This window comes from Papilio machaon, chromosome 26 (assembly GCF_912999745.1).
Source record: "Papilio machaon chromosome 26, ilPapMach1.1, whole genome shotgun sequence".
Classification (NCBI taxonomy): Eukaryota; Metazoa; Arthropoda; class Insecta; order Lepidoptera; family Papilionidae; genus Papilio; species Papilio machaon.
The window spans coordinates 5865156-5891916 of NC_060011.1; the positions used below are offsets into that span (position 1 = coordinate 5865156).

General features: G+C 44.1%; 2 protein-coding genes across 2 annotated transcripts; one reads left to right on the plus strand and one right to left on the minus strand.

Moving 5' to 3' along the window:
• Positions 1-10170: 10170 nt before the first annotated feature.
• Positions 10171-18381, minus strand: LOC106708690. The gene is made up of 14 exons (XM_045684393.1): positions 17708-18381; positions 15124-15314; positions 14839-14952; positions 14471-14577; positions 14270-14378; positions 14041-14167; positions 13662-13954; positions 13356-13550; positions 12482-12937; positions 11815-11970; positions 11503-11662; positions 10929-11057; positions 10734-10862; positions 10171-10584 (listed from the first exon to the last, which is right to left on the minus strand). Exons 1-14 carry the CDS (start codon positions 17781-17783, stop codon positions 10445-10447), a joined length of 2382 nt encoding a protein of 793 aa, XP_045540349.1. The 5' UTR covers positions 17784-18381; the 3' UTR covers positions 10171-10444.
• Positions 18382-20947: 2566 nt separating this feature from the next.
• Positions 20948-26568, plus strand: LOC106708679 (chondroitin sulfate synthase 2). Its single transcript, XM_045684394.1, has 10 exons — positions 20948-21761; positions 23004-23155; positions 23240-23377; positions 23468-23619; positions 24539-24662; positions 25108-25227; positions 25282-25548; positions 25634-25897; positions 25972-26152; positions 26229-26568. Exons 1-10 carry the CDS (start codon positions 21137-21139, stop codon positions 26558-26560), a joined length of 2355 nt encoding a protein of 784 aa, XP_045540350.1. The 5' UTR covers positions 20948-21136; the 3' UTR covers positions 26561-26568.
• Positions 26569-26761: the final 193 nt, after the last annotated feature.

Here is a 26761-nt window from a genome sequence, read left to right on the forward strand (position 1 = left end):
TCTGTAATATCAAAAGCCGAACTTTACGGTGACCAGTGGACGCGGAGTCATCGACAAAATTTATCTTATCGGTAGTCTTAAATTTATATATCATACTAATTTGACATAATTGGCGATGACGATACAAAGACGCCTGTCGCAAATATTAGTGCTAAGTCCATTGATCAACATTGTAAGTTTATTTGTTTTGTAAACGCTAGTTATGAAAAATTAGCGTAGAAAATATTAACCAAAGTAAATCACATGACGAGCCTGGCAGAGATATTTCAAAAACCTTTACTCACTGTATTCTAATCGTCTACCGAACAAACACGAAAATAGAAGTGAAACATTATTTTTTCACGTTCTATTTTTCTCTCGACGATTTAAATCAGCCATCTTTGACATAATTATGTGTTTTCACTAGACCCCGAAGTGTAGCGGCATTACAAATTATGAATTGTTATAGCGTTCGAGCCCATTACAACCGCAGGCAGCGGCCGACCACAATGTCACTTATGATTGATCACTGCCACACTCATATAACTATTTTTGTAAATTCCTCCATAGAATTATATTTGATCTATATTTTTTAGTCTAGTTTATATCAATTTTAATATGATACCTATTGATGTTGAATTAGTTTCGCTAAAGTTTATATTTAATTTACATCTTGATAACATTATAAAAGCTAAACATTGGATGGATGTTTATTAGAAGGTATCTCGAGAACATACACTGTCTGGAAAAACACATAGGGTTCTTAAAAAGTGTTTTTAAGACCACACGAACGAATTTAAAAGTTAGTATTTTATTTATCCGACGTTCTTACGGTGAAGGAAAACATCGTGATGCAACCTGCACATATCTGAGAAGAAATTCAATGATATGTGTGAAGTCAACCAACCCGCACTTGGCCAGCGTGGTTGACTATGTCCTAGTCACCCCTAAATTGGGGTAGGCTCCGAGCCCCTCGGTGGGGACGTATAGTGAGCTGATGATGATGATGATGATGATTTCATGGTATAATAAACAATTCAAATGAAAACAAACTTTTACGTCATAACATTTACATCATTAAGCTAATGCTACTCTGTTCAAATGACAATCAGCTTTAGCAAAAACTGAATATGTAAACTAAAATAAAGAGGGACCAGAACAAGACAACTTTTACGTAATTTTCCAATACTACAATTACAACAGTCTTTGGTTTTTGTTACTACAGTAAGATACTCTCCATCTACTTCATATTTTCAAACAAACGAAGGCGATTTGTACCAGAGTTTGGTAGCTAGTCGCTTCTAAAGGCAGGGAGATCAACGAACTTGTTCATGTTTTGCTAATAAATGAGAGCTCCAAACAATTTTCCTTATCCTTATTTCATATTCTTTCAATTTTGTCGTTTCAATTTTACTTGACTGAGTTTGAGTTGTGAATATACGCTTCCCTTAACTCAGTCAAATGGACAGTTTCGAGAACACGAATACATCACGTTGTGTATCTGTACCTTTATACGACACGACGACGACGACTTCGGGAAGAGATTTTTAATGAGAAAATATGGCCTCGGAAATAAAATGTATGCAAGATCAAAAACATACATTCCTTTAAAAAATCTTGTATTGAACTAACAATATACAGGCTGCTCTAAAAATAATATATAGTCAAGAAAATACATGTCAAATAATATGTATTATTATAAATTTCATTACTCAATTACGAGTACAATAGAAAATTCAATTTCCAAGTTTAATTTTTATGGTATCGGGGCTAATCTTTTCTTTTTTGTTTCGCCATGTAACACCAGAAGCCTAGCAAAAATAAAGGATCCTAATTCTATGTGAGCACTTCCCTCATGTTAACAAACAAAAGAATACGGACACATCTAATGGAGGCTGTTGTACTTTCGCTCCAATAACTAAACACACACATAAAAGCTTCCTTTGGGGTTTATTACCTATAACAATAACTTATCAGATATCTTATTTCATTAGCTTGAAAGAATATCAAAGATCGGTCGTTCACAGTAGACACACGAATCCAGTAATTGTCGCTTTTTTTTTTCTTTGATGCCAAAATATTCAGGTAGTTGCTAGGTCCGTGTAACAAAGCATTTTATGCATTGATGAACGTTGAATTTACTTTTAAATAAGTTAACTTTAAAGGTCAACTTAGGCTGCAATTGTATCATATTTTAAGATTAAAAAATGAAGTTGTGAAAGCAATTCGTAACAAAAGCTTTTCATGTTTTCTAAGTTTTTAATCTATTTTGTAGTTAATTTATCGTTTTATTAGTTACTAGCTTTTACCCGCGACTCCGTCCGCGAGGCATAAAAAATAGAAAACGGGGTAAAAATTATCCTATGTCCGTTTCCTGGTTCTAAGCTACCTGCCCACCAATTTTCAGTCAAATCAATTCAGCCGTTCTTGAGTTATAAATAGTGTAACTAACACGACTTTCTTTTATATATAGGTATATAGATTAATGTAGTTACGTGTTGAAACTATTGTAGTTATACAATCAATAATACTAAAATCTGAGTTTAAATCTGACTCGTTTTTTAGAAGAAGGAAGAAGCCAATCAGTTGTCAATGATTTTGCACATACTTACATAGAAGTATGTGGTATGAGATCTTTTCGACCTATTTGCATTGTGAAGATTATCAATTTTTGTTTTCTCGATATTTCCAAAATTTGTAATGTTGACCAAGGTGAGCTGAATCACCCTGCCCACGCCCAAGTCCACGCCGCGGAGTTGGATGGGCTGCGTTTATCAAATTCTTAGGCAATAAATTTATCTCTGGCGCTTTAGAGTTCTTTCTTCGCCGCGGAGCGTTAGTACAACATATAGAAAAAACGTCTTACTAATATTAAAAATGCGAATGTTTGGATATACGTATGAATGGATGTTTGTTAGAAGGTATCTCCAGAACCTCTGAATGGATCTAGCTGAAATTTGGTATAGATGTATACCTATAAAGTTTGGTAGTTTGAAAGGCCACATAAGCAACTAATTAAGTTTTTCTTAATTCCGTGCAAACAGAGTCGCGGGCAACAGCTAGTATGTAATAAAAGAATTCAACTCAAGCAAAACACATATAAAATATAGCTGTTATCCACGCTCGGTACTTTTTTAATAATAAAAAGTTTTTGTTTAGTTTCATACTTAATATTTGTTGACTAAGGCAAATCCTTGTCACCTTTAAATAGGGTTGGCTCCGAGTAGGCTCCGGGTAGATACTGAACTCCTCGATGGAGATGGGACATATGATGAATACAATCAATAGATGACATTCGTAACGATGTTAAATTAAAACAAAGTAAAACAATTGAACGTAGTTCTTATGTTGAAAAAATAGAATGAAGTCAATTCAACGATAGATATTTGATCGATCTATCAAAGTTATACACTGTCATTGATACGTACGAATACAAATTAAAGCTTGAGAACCCGAAAAACTCCAAAAGTCAAAATGAAACATATAGTTTGGGCAAGGTAGGAGAGCAGGGCAGGGAGAGATAACTAGTATATTAGTACACTTTAATCAAACGCGGTGTTACAGTGATCGTTGTTAACATTTTGTTATCTACTAAATTGGCTCGGTTATGGAGTAATCATAAAAAATATGTGATAACTGAGAGCGCGCCGGCTTCGCCCCTCCCCTCATAGTGGTACTATAATAATTGTCTACTTAAATATATAATGTTTACTTAAGATCAACATTAATGAGTCATTTATTGTTATTAGTACATTTATTAGAAAAGCAAAAAATATTGCAATTTAACATTTTAATCATTTTTACCTCAGATCGTTCTTCTCTTAAAAATATACGGTAAGGTAACAAGAAAGGTATTTTTAAAAGGCTTACTATTTTGGATGCCGGTGAATTTTTATTTTTATATTTCTTCTGAGCGCTTTACGAATGTATTATTGGGGGTTTCAGGATTATCAGTTAATTATGGGACACCCTGTATATTCACCGCAATATGATTGAAACGTTTCGCAAATCAAGAATTAATTACTCAGACAAAGTTTCAAGTTAATTAACATGTTCTTTCATTCAAGCACTATTGGATTTTTGCTCAAAAGTTACAGAAAGAAACGAGACTATAAAAAGATAAAATTTTAAAATCTCTCACCTATGTATTTAATAATCTCGACATCAAACACAAATTTATAAGTAAGAAATATCACAAAGTATTTTTTAATTACTTGGGTTCAAGTTGAAAGTTTCGCGTAAGCTTTTCGCGTAGAAGCTTTCGTTATTGTGTTGTAAAGACGCGCGCGGCGGCTCGCGGGTGGCAATTGACTGATGTGAGCCGGCGGTGCGGACCTCTGCCTCTGGTTCTGTATACCTAGTTAGTGCTGGGTGCTGGGGATCGCTCACATTGTATTTACTTACTATATATTACATATTTAACGATATCACGGTGGGTGACATTTCTAAGATCACCGAACGATCTACGAATATTTTAATTTTGATAGGCTTCGTTTCATAAAAAAGTCTTTATCCATCTGAACACTGACATACTATATACTATATAATAAACGTAATAATTAAAAATAAAGGTAATAATTACACTGATACTGTAAAAATAATTTTAGAGTGATTCGTTTTATATGTGTTTTGGCGTAAACCGATTCGTTTTGTTCCATTAGAGCTGTGTTAACGTGTAATATGAAAAGCAATGCTCGTTGATGACGTCACTGATATCTGATCTTGTTTAATTACCGCCACTCGATACTGTACCCTAATGATTGTATTTTGATGAGAGGAAACCGGCATCTTGTCTGTGAAATGGACCAAAAACAACAAGTACTCAGTTAACTAGTCTCTTATTATATTGCTATTGTTTATAAAATATGTTGAATATCCTACATCTAAACCTACATATATCTCTCAAGTTTATAATTTATGATATTGGTCAATGTTTTATCTGTAAATACCAGTATGAAACACCCACAGCTCTTTATAAACTTTTGTGTTTGGAAACAATTGTATGTCTTCACAAGTAACATTTTTCACAGAAACCAAACTCCGACACACAAACAATTTATGAGGCAGGGTATCACTTTTCCTTGCGAGAAATACCAAAAATTATCCCCGTAGCTGTTTTTTTTTTTTCAGAAATTTAATTAACCTAAAACATCGAAATGAATAAAGGCCGGAAACGCGAGAATTACTTCATTTGTAAAATGTTTTTGTGATTGTAAAGTTTTCGGAAGTGATTATCGCGTTGTAAGGTTCGCGTCAGATCTTTTGTTCTTAATAATTTACGATCTTTTCAACGTTTTAATAAAAGTTTACCGGTTATAAGATTTTTTTATAAAACAGCAGCTGAACCTGTCATCCGTTTAAATACCAAAGAAAATGCAATGCTAATGTATAAACGAAACTTAGGGTCATTGTATATGGGCTAGAATTCGCTGATATATTGTTTGCGAGACATTATATGTATAAAATTGTAAATATATCGCGTTATCTCCTAATGAACGATTAAATGGCCCACGTTGGTGACTAAGGTTTTTTCACCGCAACTTCGCAGTAGTTCTAAGTTTTAACAAACGTCGACCCACGTCAACATCACCCGCGCTCTCTCATCCCAGATGAGAATATAAAATCGTTAAATTTTCAACTTCGTTATTCAATTCATGCATAAAATCTATTTCGATGCCGGCTGTGAATGATATTGTGTGTATCGACTGAGCCTAACTTGAAGCATTCAATCAAATACAATAGACATAGTAGATGCAGATATATTGTTAACGTTTAACAGTGGTAGACGCTATCAACAACATCTGTTGCACAAATTGATCGCCTCCCCAGGCCTACTACGAAGACACGTCACGACAAGTCATTCCGCGTTTCGTCTGATGAGTGTGCGTTCCGGAGGCGTATTAGGAAAAGATGGGAAGGGGAAGTGTTGACGGAGAAGGGGACCCATAAGAAAAGGAAATATTATTTTTCTGTGTTGCATCTGCAATTGCGAATATCTATGGGACAGCAGTCACTTCGCCATTTCGACGACTTCAGATGGTCGCTTGCTCGTTTGCCACTTTATAGTATATTAATAGAAATCGATCTATTTACTTTATAATAACTAATAAGGTAATAATATATAGTCAAATGTCAAATAAAATATGGTTTCGGTATCGGATATCCGCTTTTGGCGAAATGGCGACCCATTTACAGTAACGAACCGCTTCGTATTAATCCTTTTCAGTGACAAGGCACTTTATTATTACGGTAATAGGTAAGTGGGCCACAGCGCCTTTCTGTTAAACAAAGGCCGTACCTTTGATACGTAAAATACATATGTATGTATACACTTTCGTACTTACTCTTACTTCTGTATATTACTTGTTAATTTTAAATGGAAATTAACTTATAATACAGTTACAATATTTAACTTTGAAAGTCCGCGCCAAATGAGTTAGGAGTAATTTTGAGTAAGACACAAGTCCGTCGCTGTGCTACTATCACTTCTGCCCGAGTACTGCTGTACTGTAGCCTGTAGCTCTGTCGTAGCCCGTAGCACGTAGCACGTAGCCCGGATGTACAAATACGGGACCCTGAGTGACGAAATTTTAAAACTAGCGTAGCTTTTACACATTAACAATTTTTATGTTAATTCATTATAAATAATTGTGATTTTGTTAATTGGGGAAAACGTTATCCGTGAAATAAGACATCTGAATTCAACATCCTATTTTGATGTTACATTTTCTAAATTGTTAATTATTTGTATATGTGTGGTGATGATTGTTTGTTGCATATTAATCATAGGACATATTTATATCACAGTTTCCTACAACATTATCACGTTATCATTACAAACTTCCCGTGTTCAGTTCACTGGATATCACTTCTATGAACTGAACTATTTGCTTTAATAAACTAATATAAAACACATACTAGCTATATACAAGTAAATAACAATATAATGCAAATTGCAATTTAACATAAATATTGTAAGGTTTTGAGTACAGGCAACTTAAGTATGTTATTCTTAAAGGCAGCCTGCAAACTCATATTAGGAGATACAAGATTAGTTACAACTTCGTTAAGACTTTGTTCTGGAGTGATATCGCATTGAATGATCAATTGTTAATTAAAATGTCACCCGCAACCGACACTCCGTTACGTCGACTTGATAAATAACTTTGTGCACAGACTGGGCATCGAAGCTGACCTCCGTGGGCGGCGAGTCTGCTGCCGGAGAAAGGTCAACGTTAACTGGTCATCAAATCCGCTCCAACGCCATATTAGATTACCGCAGCTGAAATCGCTTATAATTGGTTAGATTATAATTGAATAGGTTTTGTTGTGTAATTTGCTGTACTATATCACATCACACATCACACTGCCTGCCTGTCCAACAACAAATTAGAGTTGAGATGAGAAGCAAGAATTGTATTTTATAAATAGAGTTTTATTCGAACTGAGGAGATGGTGAAAGTCAGTGACCTGAACAGCATTGTGTAGTAAAAGTTGATCCGTCATCGCGAGGCAAGGACCGACTCCGACGTGGGCCCGATAACAGATCGAGCCTTTGTCGATTAGATTGAATTGTTCTTATCCGTAAATAAATTCTATCTGCTAATTATCTAATTCCAAGCCACAGGACACACGTCCACCGCCCCCTCTACCCGCACACTCCAATCCAGGATCAGAAATCCAATCAGAAAAGGATAATTACGATTATATTATATATGTAGGTACATATGGCACGCACACAAGTGAGCACCGGCTTCCGAGTGCGGCTTTGGTTACATAATATTGTAAACGAGGTTGTATTATACAGTTCTACCGACTTAAGTACTCCGGCTGAGAATTTTACCTCATAAAGTAAAATATTCTCCTTAAAATAATTTAATATCAACTGATATTTAAAAATCGAGGTTTTGTTTATTTTTTTTTTTAAATTCGTATTTTGTAACTGGACTGGAAATGCTTAATAATTTCAAATAATAAAAACGATGACTTGTGATGACTTACTTTATCGCATGAATATATGTATGTTTGTTTGTGTAGTTAGGAATGATTGTTTTGTTGATTTTACCCGCTGGAACAAATGCTTTCGGGCGGACTGTTTGTTTATAAAACTTTAACAACTCGAATATTTTATTATTCGTTTCATCTCTCTAGTTATCATTAACAATATAATCAAAATAAAAAAAACATCAGATCTTTAACAACACCGAACTGCAATATTAATGTCATCAATACATTGTCATTAATACCAAAGTTGGAATCTAATTTTAATTAAGTGAACTTCAAACCAAGTCACATAGTCGAGTGCGAGGATATTAAGTTTGTTGAAACACAACAATACGGCGGTGGCGCGGTGCGGTGTCACCACACAATTGATGGAACACGCTTTAATTAATATTCATTATATATAGACTAGTTTGTGCCCGTGACTTCATCAGAGCGAAATTAAGAAAGATAGTAGCCTATGCGCTATTTCCAGGCGGTAGTCTCTGTGCTAAATTTGGAGATGCCTGATGAACATTCGTTCATTCATCTTAACTTTCGAATTAATAATATTATTAAGAAAAGTAAGAAATAAGATTATCCCAACATTTCAAACAATATGAGCCTTACCTCAACTTCAAAACGTAGACATCTTGTCCCAAAGAGTGGCCAACGCCATTTGTTCTGCCCTGTGTATAACGTAGTTACCTTATCTGAACAGTACCTGCATCCCACCATTGCACCACACTGTCACCCTGCGTCATGTGTGGTGCCAGAACGCTAGTTTAATCGTTTTAAAATAGTTTTTTTTTTTTTTAAAGAAGTTTGATGTTTACAAAGTGTCAGCAGTAACCTCACAGTTCTCAGCACGGGATCTCTTGGATCTATGTCAAGGGAACGTCTGAGGCAATGGGAAAACCAAACAACAAAAATCCCTTCAATCAACGAATCGTTTGTTTACACAACATTTGAGCTTCTGAAGATATGCGAGTGACACAGTTTTGCTACTTTTGATTTATGAGTAGTGAATGTTTTACTTGGAATTTGTAAATAGTAAGATTTGTTTCACCTAATCACAGCATTTAATAAAACGTATGTAATACAAATAGAGCTTTATGATTTATTATTAATTAATGATATAAAAATATTTATATTAATCTGGAAGACTATTATATTATAATGTAATTTACAACAGACATGACCTCGTTATAAGTGATAGAAATAGCGGAAGTTTATTGTTCTCATATTATCACAACGTATTAAGATAGTGTTTGTAATTATATTTTCTTATAATTCTTTAAAGGTATTTAAAGATGGCAAATAAAACCATTCGTAAATACTTGTAGCTCGTTAATATCGAGATATAATAAATAAAGTATCCAAAATATAAATAAATAAATTGAAATTATACAAAAATTAGAGCATTTTATTTCATGAAAACATCAAATAACATTAAACTCCAACTGATGGTTAACACAATATCCCTGTTTTACTAAGTTTGTTTACATTAAAATAATATACTTATGTATTGTGGTTTTATGCGTCCACTGTGCGGTGTGCGGTGTGCGGTGTGCGGTGTGCGGTGTGCGGTGTACCTCTCGGTGTGCGGTGTGCGGTGTCACGTGCGGTATGCTTTGTGCGGTGTGTGATATGCAGAGCATAATAACACGTTTATATTAAAAACATTTTTAATCAGTTGTTTCGTGTTAATTGATTAAAAACAATATTAACGATGAAACGTTCCGCCGGTGAGCAGGTACATACTGTATGTCAGAGGCGGCCTAGCCTTGTTCTAGTGAAATTGTGTCAATTCACGCCTTTAATCTTATCTATAAATAAGACATGAATAAAATAGAAAAGAAATACTACACTTACACATGTAGAAAACCAAAATAATCAAGAAAAGACAGAATTAAGAAACATGGGAAGCCAACAAAATGCTACAAATATGAATATTATATAATTAGACTTGTGTGTTGTTTCCATCATTGCGAGGCTGTGTCATGCCGCTAATTACAGACGACCAAACGCGTCTCGAGGGAACGTCCCAAACGGAACATTGCGACTGCCCCCCTGAAGCCAGCCTGCCCGACCGCCCGCTCTCCCACCTGTCTGCCCGCTTGATCGCCTGACCGCCCGCCCTACCGCCAGCATTGGAAACCTTATATAATTAAGGTATCCTTCTGATATCAAAATAATTTGATATCAGAAGCAAGGTTAACTGGTAACTGCAACTTTGTAAAAAAATAATATAAGTTTTTGGAGAAAGTAGAAATTTTAATCACGCTATACTTTGCTTCCATGACGATTGTCTTTCGCAGAGCAATAGTCAGTGTGCTACAAGAAAAGTTTTATTTAATCATTCATTTGCACAACCGACAGCCGACAGATTTTGTATCCATAGTATTTCAATGTCACAATTTCATTTTACTCGCAGTAGACTTCGCAATTTACGAATTACCGGCTGATTTGCTCTTAAATCGCGCTAGTGGCCATGCACAGCAGCGTCGCGCAGCTGGCGCGCCAGCCAGCTGACGCCGTCGGCCAGCCCGGCGCCCCCAGCGCACACAGCACTGCTGCTGCATACATGCCACGGCTTGTCCGTTACGCGCTCCAGTCCCAACGCTGCGCAACACATTACCTCGTTTACGGCGAACTACGGGTAACACTCTGCTGGTAGCTGATGTTTGCTGGCTTTGTGTGAACGTGCTGAATGTGCGTGCAAGCTATCTGTGTGAGCAAACTGGCTGTGTACATGTGGATAAGTGACGTACCGGCAGCGACGTGCGCTGTGGAGAGCGCGTGCGGCGCGTCGCTCTTATTGGCCAGCACAAGAAGCGGCAAACGGCGCGCGCGCAGCTCAGGGTGCGCCAGCGCCAGCTGCAGCTCCTCTCGCGCCACCACTGCACCACAAGTCTGCCATTAGTGTACTCTGCGGCCGGTACATTGAGAGCCGTGACGTCACCGACCTAGGCGCAGATGGTCTGCCGCGTCCACCACGAATATGATGGCGTCGGCATTCGAGAAGTGCCGCTCCCACAGCGCGCGCAATCGCGCCGCCCCCGGCGCCTCGTGCGCCTCGAACGTCACGCCGCCGCCTGCACACACGCGCCGCCCCTACATCTACTTTAAATGTACGTATATAAGGCATATTTATTTACACTTACATTTTAACTTAAATCTTAAAACAATACTGAGAAAGTAGGTTTTCTACTGTTTTCATAATAGCTTCATCTCAATCATAGTATTAGGTTTTATTTGTATGAACAAGCGGCTCTCCTGTGATATCACCAACATCGCCACTTAGTGACAGAGACATGAACGCGTTTTCAGCTTACGTGTGGAATTAAAAATATGTGGAGAAATATTGAAATAAATGGTACATCACCTCGCTCGCACACGGAACACAGTTAAATAAAAATATCTCCACTTCAATCTTGTTAACATATTCAATCTAGTTCGCCGGGTGAGCCGGCACAGTTATGCAACAGTTGATGGAACTGCCCGGATATTACGATGTGCATAGAGAAAGGCGAAATGTACTGGAAAAGTGGTCTCCGTGCGTGGCCGGCGAGTCGTGCGGCCGCAGCGCACGCAGCAGCGAACTCTTGCCGCTGTTGTCGAGGCCCAGCACCAGCACGGTGGCCCGCGTGCGCCCGCCGCTCAGCCAGCCCGAAACGCGATCCAACAGCCCCATTTGAAGCTGTACATCGGTCAGATCATATATGAGAATAATGTCCAACGCGCGATGATAACACGTTAAATATATTAATGTTCCTATTTTCAATAATGAGATAGTCAAATCAATACTACTGTTACATTTATGACATACTGTTTTATTTTTTCAATACTTACCAATGTTAGGCGACCACCATATCTACCCTCTGTAAATATGCTGCGCAATGCTTTGTCTGAACGAACAAGTGCTGCTGTACGGTCGGCTGCGTCGCATCGAGTGGCGTGGCGCCGAGGTCGCGGCGGCACGACATCGCGACACCGCGGTACGTGTTGCTAGGCAACGCCGACACAACACTGCGCCTTTACGGTAAGACATACCCCGGCACCGCCTCGCACCGCCTCGCCTCTCGGACGACGCGGCGTACACCCGCGGTTGCCTCGCCAGCGCACATTGAATGAGCTAAAGTGATTCGTCCTGACTCGCTTCCTCGGGTTTGCACCGCGTAAGAGGCGCGCAGACGCCGCGGCGAGCTGACGACGGCAACTCGGCGATCGAGTAGACGGAGCGTACGCGGTTGTAGAAACGTCGGTTTTAAATAAAGATTTCTAAATCTATTTTAAGGTCCCTCTAAATTTTTAAAATACAAAAATTTCAAAGGCGATTTTTAAATAGTTGAAGATGTATAATTATACAAGTTTTTATTAATTAATTACTAAAGCTTAGTCTTAATTGTAATTAGTTTATAATTTCAACAACTCAACAATTTTAACAAATCTAGCAATAGTTGAACAATTATCACAGATCAGTACTGTCTGCGTCTCCGCTCCCGCCGAGCACGCTCACCACGCACTCCGCCGCCCCGAGCCCCGCGACCTCGCACCCGTCACCCGTCGTCGTCGTATCTTCTTTCACTTTTTTTACATTCGCATCGTGTTCCTTATTAATTTTTTTCCCCTTTGAATCTATATCACCATTCACGTAACCGTCACCTTTTTCGATTCTACAACTGCTAAAAGTATCTTTCAATGTGAATATATTGAAGCGCGGCAGGTTGCGTAGATGCGTTCGTTTATCGGAGCTCGGCGGGCAGAGCGCTGCGTAGATCTCCCGAGGGGTGCGACGGCGCGTTTCGGGCACGAGGCAGTGCGCGACGCCGGCGTAGGCCAGCGTGAGCGCCGCGGCCAGCGCCAGCGCCACGCGCAGCCCGCCCAGCGCCGCCGCCAGCGGGAACGCCGCCGCCTCCAGCGCATTGGCCACGCAGCCCGCCGCCGTCACCAGCAGCACTGCGCAGCCCCGGTACTGCACACGGAACACACCATCGCAATCCATCACCCTACTTATATTATTGTTCCCATATTACGATGTCGGATATGAAAAATAATTAAGCAATTATGTTGCCCGGATTTATGATTATTTAATGCATATGCACTTCAAGAAGATAGCCTGAAAAAAGGCAGCGATAAGAAAAAATTCAAAGCGCTGTTACTAGATACCTACGCTACCGAGTAAGTAATTGTATCATTTGTAGCTTAATTTATATCTTTATTTTAAATTGTAGTGTCTCATTTGTAGTAATAAGTATTAGTGTATTGTTAGGATTTTGGGTGCAGTTTTTCGCAAATAAACTGCTCATGCAGTTTGGCGAAATTATTGTATTGTAATCAAATTTGATGTACTGCTTAAATAAAATAAATAAAAAAAAAAAAAAAATGAGCACCTTGTAATTAAACATGTCGGCTAGCAGAGCGTAGGGTGCGGGCTGCAGGCCTGCGGAGTCCGCGGCGACGGCGACGGCTAACGCGAGGCCGGCTGGCGCCACGCCGCCCAGCACCGCCAGCGGGCGCAGCGGCAGCAGTGCGGCGCCGAGCGCCAATCCCAGCCCCGTCGTCACCCCCGACCACACGATCATCGGCTGAAACCACATGTCGTCGCTTTTTATTCTCCCCGGATTCGAACCGCCGTACGAAGAAATAAATTAAGTTTTTGAAAATCATTTTCGTGAACGTCTTTACAAAACACTCACCCTGCGGCCGAGACGTTCTACGAGGTAGAGGCCCGCGACGGAGGCGGCGAGCTGCACAGCGCCAAGGATAACGGCGTGCCCCGCGGGCGAGACCAGCACCCGCTCTGCCACCACCGCGTGCGTCACGTTGTCTGCCGAGAGCGAGCCCGCGCGGGTCCCGTCGCCGCCCGCGTCCTGCACGAGCAGAAACACGCGCTCGGCGTACTGCAGTAGAGCGAGCACGCCGCACATCTCCTGCCCCACTACCGCAAACCCGCCTATGAGGAAAGCGCGACGCCGGCACTTATCGCTCACTGAAAATTTTTACAAAACAAATAGATTGTCGTCGAGAACGGATTCCATTCACGTTAGTTCCATACCAGCTTGTAATGTTACTTACTCATGTCCTTGGCGAGGGCATACCAGGAGGTGCCGCCGGCGTCGGGCGCGGGCAGCGTGGCCAGCTCATCGCGCAGTGTCCCAGCAGCCGGCGCGCCGCGTAACCAGCGCAGTGCCCGTTCCGCCGCCTGCACCGCAGATTACTTCACAACCCCGTACACAAACAACAAACTCCGAAGAATGACATCCTCCTCAACCCTCCTAAAAAGAATAGGAACATTTTCCTATCGACTTACTTCAAGTTTCCCGCTGGCGGCGAGGAATGCAGGTGACTCGGGCATAAGCAGAAACGCGAAGCAGTGGACAACGGAGAGCGCCAGGCACCACCATAACACTGTTCTGCAACACCATTACCACAGCTAATGTAGCCCGCATGTCGACAACAATGGATGGATTGTGTATGAAGCGAGTTGGCAGTGTGGGGTACGCACGCGTGCGGCAGACGCGCCTGCGCGGCAAGGTACATGAGGAGCACGCCCAGGTTGTGTGCCGGCACCAACGCCGCCGCCGCTGCACCGCGCCACCTCGCGCTGCACATCTGTATTATATTATACGATTACACACACAAATATAAAGTCAAATATGTTTTTTAAAATTGTCTCCCAACTGAGGAGTCAATGTGCTAAAAAATGAAATATACAATTAATATTATCTCCTCTTCTATCGATCAAAGGTATGCACCTTCTTTAGCGTGTCATAATATATAGCCATTAGCGACCGTCACCTAAAATCGGGTGTTTCGCTCTGCCACCTTCACCTTCATTACCTTCCCGTTTAAGAAAAGAAAATTGTAGCAAACCTCCTGCGCGAGCAGCGGCGCCTGTCCCCAGGTGGCGGCTGCTCCCAGGCCGGCCGCTACGCGCGCCGCCAGCACGCACCACGCACCGCCCGACAGCTTCAGCGCCCAGCACGCCTGCCAACACATCACTCATATCGAACCCTAATACTAAAATAGCCGGAACCAGTAAAAAATATTCATTTCTTTTTTCTATATTTAGGATATCAATAGTTTTCGAACGTTGTGGATGTTTATGGTTCGCAGTAATCAGTGATAGTAGCAGCATACAGTGATAGTTAGACTCACTACGAAGGTGGCAGAGGTGGCTATGACTGCGAACTTCCTGCCGTAAGTGAGCGCGTGTGCGCTGAGCGGCACGCCCAGCAGTGACGCCGCGAAGGTGGTGACGGCCGCGACTACCGCGCCTTCGCCGCTCTCCCCGCTCGCCAGCGACACCCAGCCCAGCGCCAGCCCGAACGACACCGTCGGCACGTTGACTGTGAACACATAACGCACATGCATTTACAACCATCGAGCGATACGCGGCTCGCTGAGACACTGTCGCGGTGCTAGTTGCTCCCTAGAAATTTCGAGCTCTTGTCTGGATCAAACGTACTGTACCGGTGGCGACAACATTATTACACTCTGCTAATTCTCCTGTTAACTAATACCTATAGATATTAATTTAATTGAAAGTTAATTTGTAACCACTTTGCATTATCTAATTCATTTTATTTTCTATTTCGTTATTGGCTATATAAAGATGTTAATAAAAAATATGGACCTCAAAAGTTTAACAACTGTATCAGTACCATATCGAACATTTTGCTAATTAAATAAACAAAGGAAATAAGCAGTAAATGGTAAATACTTAGCTACATAATATATTTATAGTTTATGAGTTGTTATTATCGTCTATATCTTATATCACAAATAATAAATTAAAACTAACTTGCTATAAAAAATCGTAAAATGTAAATAAACATTTTCCTGTTCGCTTCAGTCGTCGAGATGATGTAACACCCGCCACCCGCCACCCGACGACATACGCCTGTCCTGTATAAATACGTTAAGGTCTAGCTACCGACCTGGCCTGTCACAACTTGCTGACACCTCTATACAAGCTACAGGCTACAGGCTATAGCCTATAATCGAAAAGCGACTGTGCGAGTGGTGGTTCGGTACCAGCTCGCTAGATAGCCTCTACTTTCAGCGAAAAGTCACTTGGTGAAGATGTAAAAACTCAAAAGCGTTGATATTTATAGAAATGGTGAAGGGACATCTATGAACAGGCATGCTATGATATCCCTGCTTTTGCACGTTATAATGTGAATTCCGAGGATATGAACGAAGACGCTAGAATTTTTTTCGTTCCAAATCACAAAACCGCGCATCAATATAACGTAGGTAAGTACGCGCTTAGTTTTATTTTTTTTATTTTTTCGCAAATTCTCTCAATTTGAAATTGACATTGACATTTCATTACTTCTATTAAAGTGCAATTTTCAACCTTAATTAATAAACACTAACATTATCGCGAAATAGCCATTTTTTTTAATTGTCCTATATCCAGTAACACTGTTATTATTATTAATTCATCTGGCATTAAATATATCTGTGTGGTATATCATATTACCTTCAAGTTACGAGATATCTTCTCTAATGTATGATGAAAATATTTATATGCTAGTAAAGAATTGATCAGATCATGACGACACTTTGTGGCAGTGGTGTGAGGAGATGCTTCCTACACGGAGAGACATCTACTACAGGGGGCATTGCGAAGCAGCACTTGGCACACTCTACCTTAGTTCTTTAATCAATATTTTAATTATTTTGAAATTTATTTTAAACTTATCTTTTTGATTGAAATATTTTGCTAATATTAAGTTTAACAATGCCTAGTACCTAAGCATTTTGCTAATACAATAGCAGAGTGGCGGATTTGACCCCAAGTCCATATGATCACAGTCCGCACTCCGTTACCTTCGCTTAGGTATTGGCGTTACAAATGTTTGGATGGATAGGTGGATGAATGTTTGTTAGAAGGTATCTTCAGAATGGCTGCATGGATCTAGATGAAATTTGGCATAGACGTAAAACATATTCTGGAAGAACACATGGGCTACTAATTTAATTTTTTTTTTTTTAATTTCTCGCGGACGGACTCGCGGGCGATAGCTATATAGTATAACTTACTAATATTATAAATACGAATGTTTAGATACATGGATGGATGGATGTTTGTCCAAAAAGTTTTAGAAGGTATCTCCAAAACGGCTTAACGGATCTCAATAAAAATTGGCTTAAGGCAAAAAGTTTGTTTTTCATTCCGCGCGGATAGAGTCGCGGACGACAGCTAGTATTTATATAAAAGTAAATCGATGTTTGTACCTTTGACTACCTACTATTTTGGTCTAATGCATGAGAATAAATACATGAGTAGAACTTGATGTATAGAAAGTAATTGTTACTTCCACACACTTTTGAGTTTGCGATGAGCGATATCGCTAGCAGAATGATACTTTGTCTAGGGGTCTGGTTATGTAATGGTATGTGGAATGGAACAAACTTTTAAAAATACTCAGAAAGCGTCGGTCGTTATTGAATAACATCGTATTCAACGATTCTGAACAATTTTCTATTAAATTTAATCGGATCAATTTAAAATAAAAATAAAAAAATATTCTTAGTGATTGAACAAAAGTTGAAGTTGACCGTGAACTTCGTCTGCGATAACGTGAACGTGGAGACGCTTGCGGCCCGCCCGGCCTGCGTAATATACACATACTACATTTATAAATAAAAATAAAATGTATAATTTTTGAGCAATTGCTAAATACTTTATTGCCTCATTGAATTAGGATAAAAAAACATTGTGTTAACTTACTGAGCACAACCAACAGCAGCTGTCGGGCCGCACCGCGCACTGCGGCTAGCCTTGCCGCGCCCATTCCTGCTGTCATCGCGCGACAAAAGCACAAAAAAATCTCAAAATATTAGCACAACATTCACACACAATCTCGCGCCAACTGAACTTAGCCTAAACTTGTAGGCAGCTACGTCGGCCGCAGTGTGACGAAGGCGTACAGAGAGGCTGTCAGCTGCGAGGTAGGCTGTGGAGTGAGCCGGCGGCGCGTGCACCTAGCTTTATGTACGGCATGGCTCAGCGTGGCCAACGACGTTCTTTGAATTCAATCCACCGCTCAGTGCACCTAGCACGAATATTTGTCACAATCGCCTTAGTATCTTTACGCCCGATAATACGTAATGCGCGAATTTTAATATAAATTTTGATTATCGATTATCGACGATTATCACAAATATTCGTACTAGGACCACTGTTCTTGTCTTTCTGGATAGGCGCACTCGGAAAATCGTTTGAGCCCTAGGAGTGCGGAGGTTGCAGCAACTCGTTCGTGGACGATCTGAACGTCGCCGCCTGACGCCTGCTGTCTGCCACTTGCCTCCGCCTCCTTCTCTAACAGATTATTAAGATAGTTACAAGTTACTGATGTGATTAGTGTCATTTTTAAGACTGATATATAACTGAAGAAGCGCCGCATCGTGTGCTTATCGGCCACAGCTCAAGTCGCTAAGTTTGTTATCCGGCCGCGGCGGTGTGACGTCTCGTGTTGACTCTTGACCCTCCGAATGTTCAAATATTACAAACACTTCGATGGCCACGCGATAGTAGAACAGATTAACAATTATTACCGAACTTACACAACTTTTACATCGCTTCGGTCCGTCTTCGGCGGTCGGCAGACCGCGGCCCTAGTCGTCTTTCCCATTGTATCCTACTTCTTTACAATTTTCCTATCAAAAATACCTATCAAGGAAGTGCCGTCTCTTAAGACACTTACAGTTATAATTAATATATTTCGTGTGTGAACCAGTAGTTGGGTTCATCTTAATTCTTAAAAGTCAATAATATTTTTTCAAAGACTCATTATTCCATTCGATAAGCCACTGCGTGGATCTTTAGTGCGGTCCTGCAGCGGTCCTGCAGCGGCAGGGCTCTCGTGACAGTCATCACCGCTGCCGCAGCGCCGCCTGTGAACATCTTAAGTCAACCTGAGAACGACTACCAAAGAAACTTTGTACATACGCACCGTGTATTTTCTTCATGGATAAAAAAGTTGTTTTTCGTGTCCATTATAACCATGTTTTTTTTATAAGAGAAGAGGGCAAACGAGCAGCGGGAACACCAAGGTGTTCATCGACGCCCATGGAGTCAGTGGTTTTCAGATTAAAGATTGCGAGTAGTCCTTGTTATTGTAAGTTGGCATTTAAATTGGGATAATTGTCAATTGATGACGTCGATATTGTCGTCGAGAGCTTCCGCGGCTTCCGCAAACAGCTCGGTTGGCCTTGACCCGAGGTCAGGCGGAAGGAAGCTCGATCTCTCGGGCAACGACCGGCGCAATTTGTGAATGCACTGCGCGCACATACATATTATGTACATACATGGAATCATTTGTCAGCAAACACTTTATCCTATAGGCAGGATTAAAATGTGTATTTAAGTTAGTGAACTACGCAATAAGTTTGTTTCCCACAAGGGTAAAATAGTGAAAAGCAATGATAATTAAACTTTAATTGTTTGATTGTTGCGTGGTACGCGGTCGGGGTTTATTAGATAATTGCTAAGAGTTGAAATTGAACGAATGTCGAAGTCGAGCGCACATCTTGATTTTCTTTCTTAACGAGGCATTTTCTTGTTAAGAACTTTTTCGAATCCATTTCGCGCTGTTTTAAAATATTTCTCATTTTATACACTTGAACTTTTTAATGGATTAATAACTTCTTCCGTCTTTTTTCCGTGATTTTTTTATCCAAACATCTTTAATAAGTTGACCATTGCTCTTAGTAGTTGAATATAATTTTAAACATATGAAAAGCATTTAAATTCTTAAAAGCGTAGTAATTTGAAAATAATTTACAGTTCTTAAGTGGTTGTGCAAACCTAATAATAATTAACAGATAGGTACATCTTACTACTCCTCGACCGTGTGTTGGTGCCGCAGTACCTAGTTATCTACTGGACTTGTAATCTACAGAACAGGGTTCTACCCTTGCCATGCATATATTCGTCAACCGTATAAACGTCACATAGGTACATCTGTGTGAAGTGATAATGTAACAATTTCCTTAATTGACTAAAGGTTAACGCGCATTTCCACTCCTCGTCCACCCAGCACCGCCCCGCGTAAGCGTTCGTTCGTCGGCGCCTCGACGCTTCCAATTGAGTGGGATAAAGTAAAGATATAAATGTTATTTCATTCTCGCTTGCAGGACGCGAATTTACACGCGACGCAGTGACGGCGTAACGGCGGCGGTGGCCAGTTGAACGACGAGTTTAGTAATGCGTGTTAACCTTAATTCTGTTATCATGAGAGTAGCTGAAACAGTCTAAAATTATACTCGTAAAGTATCTTTATATTCAACTAGCTTTTTCCCGCGACTCCGTCCGCGCAGAATAAAAAAAAAAAAGAAAACGGGGTAAAAATTATCCTATGTCCTATTCCTGGTTCTAAGCTGCCTGCCCGACAATTTTCAGTCAAATCGATTCAGCCGTTCTTGAGTTATAAATGATGTAACTAACACGACTTTCTTTTATATATATAGAAGATGACTATTAAAAATAAAGAAAATATAAATGTATTCTTTTACAACACAACAATATCGTAAGTTACAATTACGAGTATAACACTAAATGGTTTAAATAAACAAAGAATCATTCAATTTATGAAACCACTAGCTTTTGCCCGCGACTCCGTCCGAACAAAATTAAAATAGAAGCCTATGTTCTACATTTGTGCCAAATTTCATCCAAATACATTGAGACGTTCCGGAGATACCATCAAAGAAACATCCATCAAAATTTTCACATTTATACTTTTAGTAAGATTTAGAGACTGAGAAACTGTAAACTAATCAAAAAAACATTATAAGCTTGACTTGGCTTGACAAACAAAAGTTGCAAGCTTTGCAGCGCCATGCGCTTTTTGTATATCTGTCGATTGTCACTGTCATTTTACACTCTTGCTGTCATCTGTCGTTTTGAAAATTGTTAATGTCAATTTGATTATTTGATTTGAAGCTTCTTTCACTGTAGACCTAGGTTTTTATATTAATGTATTTTCTTATCTACGTTTTTGATTAGTGATTGTGTTGTATTAATGTTTAAGTGTATAGTGTGTGTGTCAATTTGTGTTCTTTAATCTATTTCAATTAAAGTTATCATCAAAGAGACCGTTATCACTACGAATGTGTAACATTCGTACTCACATTCAGTCTTAGTCGTCGTGTCAAGATGCTGTCGCGATGCGTGGTGTCTCAGGTCAAACATAACTCCTATTTCCTGGTGGGACTGGCACTGGGGCTGTGGCTGGCGCTGGCAACGATCCCGCTAGAGGATGATGTGACCCCGGCGGCGTGCAGCGCAGCGGGGTCCCCGCCTATCGTGGACGAGTGGGAGCCGGTACGCGAGCAGCGCGAAATGGGCGCCGCGGGCGCAGCGGGTCGCAGCGTGCAGCGGCCGCGCTACTACAGCACGGAGCTGGGTATGCGCGCGGGCCTGCTGGCGGGCGCGCTCAGCTCTGAGGCGGCGCTGGCTGGCCGTGCAGCGGCGCTCAACCGTACAGCGGCGCGCCTGCTTCCCGCGTTACGGTTTTTCATCACGGCCAGCGCGCTGCGTTCCGCGCCTGCGGGCGCCAACGTGGTCGGCTTCACTGATACCAGAGAAATGCTCAAGCCCTTCCATGCACTGAAGTATCTCGCCGACAACTATCTGGAGGAGTACGACTTCTTCTTCTTGGTGACAGATGCGACATATGTGAATGCCCAAAGACTGACTGAGCTAGTTTCCAAGCTAAGCGTCAGCCAGGATGTGTACATGGGAACTGTGGCCGATGATGACACACAATACTGCTCATTAGGTATAATTATCAAGTTATTACATTGAATTATTTTACTGAGTTCAGATTATAGAAAGAAAGGCAATTCATTTATTGATTAAATTCAGTTAATTTTTTGTCTATTTTGTGAGTCATAACACCTCATGTATGTAAATGCATTTTTCAACTGTGCTAGGGATTTGTATCTGCAATGACATGAAAGGTACTACCTCCTTCAATATTACTATTTGTTATCCGATTAGACAACAGAAAACTTTGCCGTATTGAGAAAAGCCAAATTAAACTAATTACTTATAATAACAGTTTAATAAATGAAATCCAATGCCATGTCATTGACATCATTGACAGTTGTTGAGTTGTCAAAGGGTACTTCTTATTTCCTGCGTTGCCTGTCTTAACTTATACAATATTATATTTAATTACAATGTAATTTTTGTGCTACAGATATAAAATGTTACAATAGAAAAGTGCATTGAGTACAGTTTTTGATAAAAAGAAATCAACTAATTTACTCTAATAACAAATATTAAGAAATGATCTATTAATGTTTGCATTGTAATGGCCACAAGTTGGCCAACAGACCTTCATTAGTGGCGGGACACTTGCAACACCCGTTACTGTCCACCACTCAGCCAACACTGGCTTTGGCAACTGCACCAACAAACATAAAGCAATACCAAAAATTTTCTTATTTAAACAAACTTCTTTAAATCAACACAAAACTTGTTTATTCAATTTATATTGAAATATTTCTTAGCTGTCTTATTCTAGTACTACTTCTGTTTTATCCTTATACTAAATGTCTCCTGCAACTCTGTCCATGCGGAATGTGTATTTTCAATATGTATGGACACATCTATGGCAGTTTTTAGCAAGATCTGTTTAGTGATTTTGGATTTATGTAATAACAAATATAAACTATACACTAAATACATAAAATTATGCATTTATAATATAAGTAAGATTTTATACTATTTCCAGTGTACTCTGGCCAATTGTAATAGTGTTAGGGTTGAAGGTTTTGTATGTTTTCTGAACATCTTTACTACACACTAAGGGCCAAAGTCAGGATAGGCCGCGGGTAAGGGGGGCAGCAAGGGGCACCAAAGCCTATGATAACATTGTTAGACCCCTCTAAAAGGGATGGTAAATAAGAGGGCACCATATATATCTCGCTTCGGGCATTAGTAAAATTAGAAATAATCATTATAATAGTTTATGTATGTATATGTTAGTGTGAGTGTGTGTGTCTGCGTGTTGCAGAGAGCGGGATCCTGTTGTCGAACTCTGTGCTGCGCGCGGTGCACGGCGCGCTGGACTGGTGCGTGCGCAACTCCTACTCGCCGCACCACCACGAGAACATCGGCCGCTGCGTGCTGCACGCCGCCCACACCGTCTGCACCTCCGCGCTCCAGGTCTCTCGTCTCTCCGTTCTGTACTCTTTTGTACACCAACACTTGCTATGCGAGGGACCACAAGACAGTATTGTTTGTGTGCAGGGCGAGAGCTACGTGTCGTGGCGCGTCGGCGAGGCGGGCGCGGGGGGCGAGCTGGCACCCGCGCTGGCCGACGCGGTGACGGCGCATCCGGTGCACGACCCCCACCACATGTACCAACTGCACGCCTACGTCTCCAGGGCGAGTACAACCTCCCTAATACCTACGAAATATAAACGCGTCTCGCTTCTTTGATAGATCAAATGTAAATATGTGTGTGTGTGTGTGCAGGTACTGCTGCAGCGTGCGCAGGCGCAGGTGGCGCGGCTGCGAGTGCAGGCGGCGGCCAGTGCGCGCCGACACCCGCGCGGCTTCCGCAACGCCACCTGGCCGCCCGGCCTGCGCAACTCGCCCGGACTCGCCTCCCCGCCCCCCAACAACAGGTACTGTGCGGCGTCGCCCCCGCCCGCGCTCCTCCGCCCCGCCGCCCCGCCTCCCCGCCCCCCAACAACAGGTACTGTGCGGCGTCGCCCCCGCGCTCCGCCGTCCCGCTACCACTCCGCCCCGCCGTCCCGCTACCACTCCGCCCCGCCGTCCCGCTACCACTCCGCCCCGCCGTCCCGCTACCACTCCGCCCCGCCGTCCCGCTACCACTCCGCCCCGCCGTCCCGCTACCACTCCGCCCCGCCGTCCCGCTACCACTCCGCCCCGCCGTCCCGCTACCACTCCGCCCCGCCGTCCCGCTACCACTCCGCCCCGCCGTCCCGCTACCACTCCGCCCCGCCGTCCCGCTACCACTCCGCCCCGCCGTCCCGCTACCACTCCGCCCCGCCGTCCCGCTACCACTCCGCCCCGCCGTCCCGCTACCACTCCGCCCCGCCGTCCCGCTACCACTCCGCCCCGCCGTCCCGCTACCACTCCGCCCCGCCGTCCCGCTACCACTCCGCCCCGCCGTCCCGCTACCACTCCGCCCCGCCGTCCCGCTACCACTCCGCCCCGCCGTCCCGCTACCACTCCGCCCCGCCGTCCCGCTACCACTCCGCCCCGCCGTCCCGCTACCACTCCGCCCCGCCGTCCCGCTACCACTCCGCCCCGCCGTCCCGCTACCACTCCGCCCCGCCGTCCCGCTACCACTCCGCCCCGCCGTCCCGCTACCACTCCGCCCCGCCGTCCCGCTACCACTCCGCCCCGCCGTCCCGCTACCACTCCGCCCCGCCGTCCCGCTACCACTCCGCCCCGCCGTCCCGCTACCACTCCGCCCCGCCGTCCCGCTACCACTCCGCCCCGCCGTCCCGCTACCACTCCGCCCCGCCGTCCCGCTACCACTCCGCCCCGCCGGTCTCACCGTGGCGCGTGTTGCAGGTTCGACCATCTGCGCTGGACCACCTTCAACACCACGCACGCGCTGATGCCGGACGACCACCGCACCGCCGCGCCGCTCAGCACCGCCACGCGCCGCGCCATTGATGTCAGTCAACATCTTTTCTTATTCTATTCTATTATATCTTAAGTTAGCGAACGAGCAAACGGCCATCTCGATTCACCGAGATGCGTCGCCTATCTTCGATCGCCGGAGGAGAAGACGCATAGAAAAAGATCACCTACGGGTCCCCTCTTCCATCAAATCCGCTTCCCCTTTCCAGTCTTTCCTTATTTATTAGGCCTCCGGCACTCAGCCTCATCGGACCTAACGTGGTATTACTTCCACTTGTGGCCTATCTTCGGCGTGGTCGTGGTATTGCAGCGAGCGAGCCGGATCATTCGTATCACGGATGTTGTCGTCGCTGGCGTCTACCATTGTTAAAATAGCAAAACAATCGCAAAACAACAGTATCGTTACATAATATTGATTGTACAAAGTAATGGAGGAAGCCGCGTGTCGGAGTCTCTTCAATACTAGCAAGTGTATGTTGTGTGTGTGTGCGGTGCAGCTGGCGCTGGCGGAGGCGGGCGCCTGGGCGCGCCGGCGCTGGGCCGCGGGCAGCGTGCGTCTGCTGGAGGGCGCCTGGTGCTGGGAGCCCCCGCACGCGCTGCGCTACCGCCTGCTGCTGGCGCTGCGCCCGCTGAGCCCCGACCTGCCGCAGGTACACCGAGCTCGCTGACAGACACGCGTCATGTGCACCGACAAATGTTCTCGAATAACCTCATCGATGTTCCCGTTCGAGGAGGCGAGCGGCGAGGTGGTGCGCCAGGTGGAGGTGGCCCGGCCGCTGGGCGCCGCGCGCCTCGTGCCCGCGCGCTACGTCACCGAGAGCGCGCGCGTGCTGCTGCTGGTCGCGCTGGCGGCGCCGCACGCCACCCTCGCGCTCGACCTGCTGGCGCGCTACGACTCCGTCTGTCTGCAGCGCGACAGGAACACCGCGCTCATGCTGGTGCGTACCCGCCCCGCCCCCGCCCCGACCCCAGCCCCCCGCCTCGCCCCCCACCTCGCCCCGACCTAACGCTGCGCGTGCGCAGGTGCTGGCGACGCGGAACGACAGCGCGGTGTTCGAGCCGGTGCGCGCGGCCGTGGAGGCGCTGGCGGGCGCGCACCGCGGCGCGCAGCTGGACGTGCTGGAGGCGCCGCTGGCCGCGCCCGCCGACAGCGCCGAGGACCCGCACGAGCTGCTGGCGCGCGCGCAGCTGGCGGCGCTGCGCGAGGCGCTGCCCCGCCTGCCGCCCGACACGCTGGTGCTGCTCGGCGTGCCCCACATGGAGTTCAACGAGGAGTTCCTTAACAGGGTATGCGGTAGGGTGGGGGACGGGGCGGGGCGGGGAGGCAGGGGAGCGAGTGTACGAGCTGGTGTGTGTCGCAGGTGCGCATGAACACGATAGCGGGCGAGCAGTGGTACCTGCCGGTGGCGTTCGCGCGCTACGCTCAGTTCGCGCACCCGCGCTTCGTGGACGCGGCCGGAGCTCGCCCGCAGCAGAACACGGGCCGCTTCAACGAGCGCCATCGCCACGTGCTGGCCTTCTACAAGGCGGACTACGACACAGGTGCGGTCACCTGCCAGACCCTCCCCCACCTCCCCCACCACCTCCCTACACGCTCACATGTACACTCGTCCTTCAGCGCTGGAGCAGTGGCAGCGCACGCGCAGCTCGGAGGTGCGCGGCGCGGCGGAGGTGCTCGCGCACGGGCCACTCCTGACGCTGAGCGCGCCCGAGCCGGCGCTGCTGTTGGCGCCGCAACCGCCGCCCTGCGCCGCGCTCTGGCGGGAGGCGGGGCGGGAGGCGGGGCGGGAGGCGGGGCAGGAGACGGGGCAGGAGGCGGGGCGGGAGGCGGGGCAGGAGCGGCTGGCGTGCCTGCAGCGCGCGCGCGACGCCGGGTTCGCGGAGCTGGACCTGGGCGCGCGACACGCCCTCGCCAAGCTGCTGCTGGAGACGCAGGCGGAGCTGGAGTGACCTCCACATCTCACTGCAATACACTGCACAGTACTGCAGCTCATTTTACAAGTACAAAATACGAGTACAATTACTTCTGCATTTACACGATGTTTTGATAAATCTTCATCCGCGTCCTTCAGTACAACGTCTCGACGTACAGACGTACAGACTCTCACACAATTATACATATTTACAGTACTTTGATGTAATAAAATATTT